Raw genomic sequence first — 6295 nt, forward strand, 5'->3', positions numbered from 1 at the left:
CTCTTAAATGACAGGTTAACCACATTTATTGATGATTATGGCATTTTAAAGGAAAATCAAGCTGGATTCAGACACAAGTATTCAACCATTGATCATTTATTTTCATTAAAATGTATTATTGATGTGTATACAAGATACATGAATAAAAGTCTAATAAAAAACTGTTTTGTGCCTTTGTTGATTTTAAGAAGGCTTTTGATTCGATAAGTAGAAACAAACTTTGGCACAAACTAATCAGCAATGGCATCAATGGTAAAATCTTGATCACTATTTCAAACCTGTATAAAAAAGCAAAATCGTGTGTCAAACATCCAAGTGGTTTTATTTCTGATATTTTCCCGAGTCAGGTTGGAGTAAGACAGGGAGATAACCTCTCTCCACTCCTCTTTGCTCTTTATTTGAATGATATGGAAACAGAACTGTTCAGTAAATATAATGGCCTCACTGCTCTTTCAGACTTAATTGAAAATGAAGTTGATTTTGATGATATTGTAATTTATTTAAAATTAAATACGTTGTTATATGCTGATGATACTATTATTATGGCTGAAAGTAAAGATGATCTCCAGACTGCTCTAAATGCATTTGAAACCTATTGTACTGACTGGGATCTCACAGTAAATGTTAAGAAAACAAAAGTCATGGTCTTTTCAAAGGGTAGAATTAGGAAAATACCAGAATTCACTTTCCGAAATGAAAAAATTGAGGTTGTTTTTTAATACAAGTATTTGGGTATTATATTTAATTATAATGGAAATTTTAGTAAAGCAAAAAAATATCTCTATGACCAGGCAACTAGGGCTATGTATGCTCTCATAAGTAAATCTAGAAACTTAAACCTCTCTATTGATATTCAGTTAAATTTATTTGATTCTCTGGTTGTACCAATTCTTTTGTATGGTTGTGAAATTTTGGGTCATGAAAATAATTCTCTGATTGAAAAACTCCACTTAAGATATTGTAAATCTATTTTACGAGTTAAAAAATCTACCCCTAACTGTGTGGTATATGGAGAGCTTGGTAGGTTCCCATTAGACATATTAAAAGTAGAGTAGTTTCTTGTTGGTATAGACTAGTTACTAGCGATTTATGTAGGACATCTAGTATTATTTATAAGCTTTTGTATTCTCTTAGTGCTGATAACAAATTTCATTCTAACTGGCTTTTGTTTGTGAAGCATGTTCTTGAATGTAATGGATATTCCTTTGCTTGGCTGAACCAAAGAATTGACTTTATATCTAGTTTTAAGAAACGCCTACTTCAAAGACTAAAAGATCAATTTTGTCAAGGATGGTCTTCAGATATTAATAGCTCCAGTTCATGCTCGAACTATCGTATCTTCAAAACTACCCATAAACTAGAGAAGTACTTGATAACTCTTCCCCCCTCTCTTTTCTATTATTTATGCAAATTTAGAACTGGCAATTCCAGAATACCAATTGTGACTGGTAGATATGACAATACTGAAAGGATAAATAGAGTATGTACTTTGTGCAACTCCGGAATAGGAGACGAGTTCCACTACATTTTTATTTGTAGTAAGTTTGAACAAGAGAGAAACTCACTTCTTGGTACTCATTTTATAAATTATTACAATATTCACAAAATGTATTCTCTCTTTAATTCTACGGAAATACCAATCATTAAAAACCTGGCTGTCTTCACCAAATTGGTGATAAATGCATTTAAATAACTTAATAAGTACATGTGTATAACCGTGATATTACACATACTGTTTTAAATGAAGTTTCCAACTTTATTTAAGTAGATCATTATGTTAAAAAAAAAAAAAAAAAAAGCTGTCTAGTTTGATGGAACAGCACTCAGTTTTATAGTTATCACTCTTTATGTATCTTGCCATGTTTATTATCGTTTATACTTCACTTGTCATGCTGCTGTGAATGACCCCTGAGCCCTGCACCCACACATGACCTCTCCACTATGACTATCATTGCTTGATTCCACATCGACCTCATGCTCCAGTGTGGAAGGTATGAGTGGGCTGCCTCAGAGGTTATGTTATTTCATTTGTTGTATCCTTGTACACCCCTTCGGGATTTTATTTGAAGGATCGTTAATAAATTTGAAACTTGAAAGTTGAAACTTGGAAAATGCCTTCGCCAGGGTGTAAAACGGAAACGCGCCACCGGGACCGTACCGTACCGGTACGGCGGTAGTGTAGCCGTACGGATACGGGTAGGCTAGTGAAGTGGAGTGGAGACTGCACGAACTTCGGTCTTCTTCCGAGGTACCGGCGTAGTAATCATTATTCTTCACTCACCGTGCCCTACATTTGGTCTCGCCGTCATCAGAATCGTCATCTTCTCCAACAACTCGACTAACGGGAAAAACTACCTCACCCAGTCGGTTCATTTTTAGCAGTGTACTTTGTTGTTCTACTACGTGTTGGTCAGCCCAAAATATCAGAGTGAAAACATTGCGCTACTTATTTTAATCACCAAACGTAGAGGGCAGCATACACCTCTCTGTCTTGATCTTCAGAGTTGATCTAAATGAGGAGGCTTCAGAGGCCTAATTCATTTCACATAGACTCGTGTGTTAAAGTGGCACTTAAAAAAAGATGAGGAAATTCGAAGGCCCGAGTGTTTACTACCAGTGGACAGGATATATGTCTGACATTCCATATCTGCCCAGAAAAAGTTACCTCGACCTGCTCATTTTGAAAATAAATCAGCAATTATGAAGACTACGGAGTACACCTGACGGGATAAAATGGCCCTAATTCCAGCAAAAGTAGTGTCTAGTGACATATCTTTCCAATTTGGAAAAAGGAAGTTCATTAGGTACCCTCCCTAGAAACAGCTTTAGATTGTCAATCATATTCATTCACATGATTCACTTTTGTCAAACAGCAATATCAAATTTAAAAATTGAGCTATGGGTTGAATGGCTCCGAATGAATATCTTTTGCCAGCCAGTTAGTGTACTAAGGCCAAACTTTGAAAACCTCCATACTATTCAACATTAATCAGATTGTGTGGTCTTTCTTCTATTCCTTTGTGAAGGTTTGTTTAATGTTTCAAAAACCCGGTCAGGAAAAAAGTCTTTGCGCCTATGGGCTATATGAATGTATTATTACAGGGGTTTTGTTTAGTGAACAAATTCATCAAAAATATCCTTTTAAATTACATTTGTGAGTAAAGTCATCATATTTGTGGGTGATCAAAAATCATTACATTTGTGGGTAAAGAGCATTATTACATTTGTGGTTAAAGTACCTTTGTGGGCCTTATTACATTTGTGGGTAAAGTTTTTTTTTTACAATTGTGGGAGTTATTACTTTTGTGGGCCGGTTTAACATCCCTTCCCTCTGTCTGTCCTCTCTTCCTATTTTCCCTCCCAACATCTATCGCCTCTGCCTCACTCATCTGTTCCCTTTTCTCCTCCACCCCCTCTATCTATTCTCTCTTCTTATTTCCCCTCCCAACATCTATCTCCTCTGCCTCACTCATCTCTTCCCTTTTCTCCTCCACCCCCCCCCCCTCTATCTATTCTCTCTTCCCTTTTCCCCTCCCAACATCTATCGCCTCTGCCTCACTCATCTCTCCCCTATTCCCCCATCTATCTATCCTCTCTTATTATTTCCCGCCTCCCAACATCTATCTCCTCTGCCTCACTCATAGTCTCCCCTTTTCTCTTCCACCCCCCTCTATCTATCCTCTCTTCTTATTTCCCCTCCCAACATCTATCTCCTCTGCCTCACTCATCTCTCCCCTTTTCTCCTCCACCCCCCCCCCCCCTCTATCTATCCTCTCTTCTTATTTCCCCTCCCAACATCTATCGCCTCTGCCTCACTCATCTCTTCCCTTTTCTCCTCCACCCCCTCTATCTATCCTCTCTTCCTTTTTTCCCTCCCAACATCTATCGCCTCTGCCTCACTCATCTCTCCCCTTTTCTCCTCCACCCCCCCCCCCTCTATCTATCCTCTCTTCTTATTTCCCGCCTCCCAACATCTATCTCCTCTGCCTCACTCATCTCTCCCTTTTTCTCCTCCACCCTTTATCTATCCTTATTTCCCCTCCCAACATCTATCTCCTCTGCCTCACTCATCTCTCCCCTTTCTCCTCCACCCCCCTATCTATCCTCTCTTCTTATTTCCCCTCCCAACATCTATCGCCTCTGCCTTACTCATCTCTCCCCTATTCCCCCTCTATCTATCCTCTCTTCTTATTTCCCGCCTCCCAACATCTATCTCCTCTGCCTCACTCATCTCTTCCCTTTTCTCCTCCACCCCCTCTATCTATCCTCTCCTTTTTTCCCTCCCAACTTCTATCGCCTCTGCCTCACTCATCTCTCCCCTTTTCTCCTCCACCCTTTATCTATCCTTATTTCCCCTCCAAACATCTATCTCCTCTGCCTCACTCATCTCTCCCCTTTTCTCCTCCACCCCCCTCTATCTATCCTCTCTACTTATTTCCCCTCCCAACATCTATCGCCTCTGCCTCACTCATCTCTCCCCTTTTCTCCTCCACCCCCCCCCTCTATCTATTCTCTCTTCCCTTTTCCCCTCCCAACATCTATCGCCTCTGCCTCACTCATCTCTCCCCTATTCCCCCATCTATCTATCCTCTCTTCTTATTTCCCGCCTCCCAACATCTATCTCCTCTGCCTCACTCATAGTCTCCCCTTTTCTCTTCCTCCCCCCTCTATCTATCCTCTCTTCTTATTTCCCCTCCCAACATCTATCTCCTCTGCCTCACTCATCTCTCCCCTTTTCTCCTCCACCCCCCCCCCTCTATCTATCCTCTCTTCTTATTTCCCCTCCCAACATCTATCGCCTCTGCCTCACTCATCTCTTCCCTTTTCTCCTCCATTCCCTCTATCTATCCTCTCTTCCTTTTTTCCCTCCCAAAATCTATCGCCTCTGCCTCACTCATCTCTCCCCTTTTCTCCTCCACCCTTTATCTATCCTTATTTCCCCTCCCAACATCTATCTCCTCTGCCTCACTCATCTCTCCCCTTAGTTCTCCTCCACCCTTTATCTATCCTTATTTCCCCTCCCAACATCTATCTCCTCTGCCTAACTCATCTCTTCCCTTTTCTCCTCCACCCCCTCTATCTATCCTCTCTTCCTTTTTTCCCTCCCAACATCTATCGCCTCTGCCTCACTCATCTCTCCCCTTTTCTCCTCCACCCTTTATCTATCCTTATTTCCCCTCCCAACATCTATCTCCTCTGCCTCACTCATCTCTTCCCTTTTCTCCTCCACCCCCTCTATCTATCCTCTCTTCCTTTTTTCCCTCCCAACATCTATCGCCTCTGCCTCACTCATCTCTCCCCTTTTCTCCTCCACCCTTTATCTATCCTTATTTCCCCTCCCAACATCTATCGCCTCTGCCTCACTCATCTCTCCCCTTTTCTCCTCCACCCCCCTCTATCTATTCTCTCTTCCCTTTTCCCCTCCCAACATCTATCTCCTCTGCCTCACTCATCTCTCCCCTTTTCTCCTCCACCCCCCCCCCCCCCTCTATCTATCCTCTCTTCTTATTTCCCCTCCCAACATCTATCTCCTCTGCCTCACTCATCTGTTCCCTTTTCTCCTCCACTCCCCTCTATCTATCCTCTCTTCCCCTTTTCCCCTCCCAACATCTATCGCCTCTGCCTCACTCATCTCTTCCCTTTTCTCCTCCATTCCCTCTATCTATCCTCTCTTCCTTTTTTCCCTCCCAAAATCTATCGCCTCTGCCTCACTCATCTCTCCCCTTTTCTCCTCCACCCTTTATCTATCCTTATTTCCCCTCCCAACATCTATCTCCTCTGCCTCACTCATCTCTCCCCTTAGTTCTCCTCCACCCTTTATCTATCCTTATTTCCCCTCCCAACATCTATCTCCTCTGCCTAACTCATCTCTTCCCTTTTCTCCTCCACCCCCTCTATCTATCCTCTTCCTTTTTTCCCTCCCAACATCTATCGCCTCTGCCTCACTCATCTCTCCCCTTTTCTCCTCCACCCTTTATCTATCCTTATTTCCCCTCCCAACATCTATCTCCTCTGCCTCACTCATCTCTTCCCTTTTCTCCTCCACCCCCTCTATCTATCCTCTCTTCCTTTTTTCCCTCCCAACATCTATCGCCTCTGCCTCACTCATCTCTCCCCTTTTCTCCTCCACCCTTTATCTATCCTTATTTCCCCTCCCAACATCTATCGCCTCTGCCTCACTCATCTCTCCCTTTTCTCCTCCACCCCCCTCTATCTATTCTCTCTTCCCTTTTCCCCTCCCAACATCTATCTCCTCTGCCTCACTCATCTCTCCCCTTTTCTCCTCCACCCCCCC

At 42.3% G+C, this 6295-nt stretch overlaps 1 protein-coding gene across 2 annotated transcripts in view; it reads right to left on the bottom strand.

The window, feature by feature from the left end:
* Positions 1 to 2472, bottom strand: part of LOC121413300 (proteasome assembly chaperone 1-like) — a 34754-nt gene extending 32282 nt beyond the window's left edge. The window contains exon 1 of one of the 2 annotated variants that reach the window (XM_041606076.1): positions 2282 to 2472. In XM_041606076.1, the coding sequence (XP_041462010.1) occupies positions 2282 to 2373 (92 nt within the window). In that variant the 5' untranslated portion in view covers positions 2374 to 2472. The remainder of the gene's footprint in view (positions 1 to 2281) is intronic. The other variant, XM_041606077.1, reaches the window with a different exon arrangement.
* Positions 2473 to 6295: the final 3823 nt, after the last annotated feature.

The sequence above is a fragment of the Lytechinus variegatus genome, chromosome 4 (genome assembly GCF_018143015.1).
Source record: "Lytechinus variegatus isolate NC3 chromosome 4, Lvar_3.0, whole genome shotgun sequence".
NCBI lineage: Eukaryota > Metazoa > Echinodermata > Echinoidea > Temnopleuroida > Toxopneustidae > Lytechinus > Lytechinus variegatus.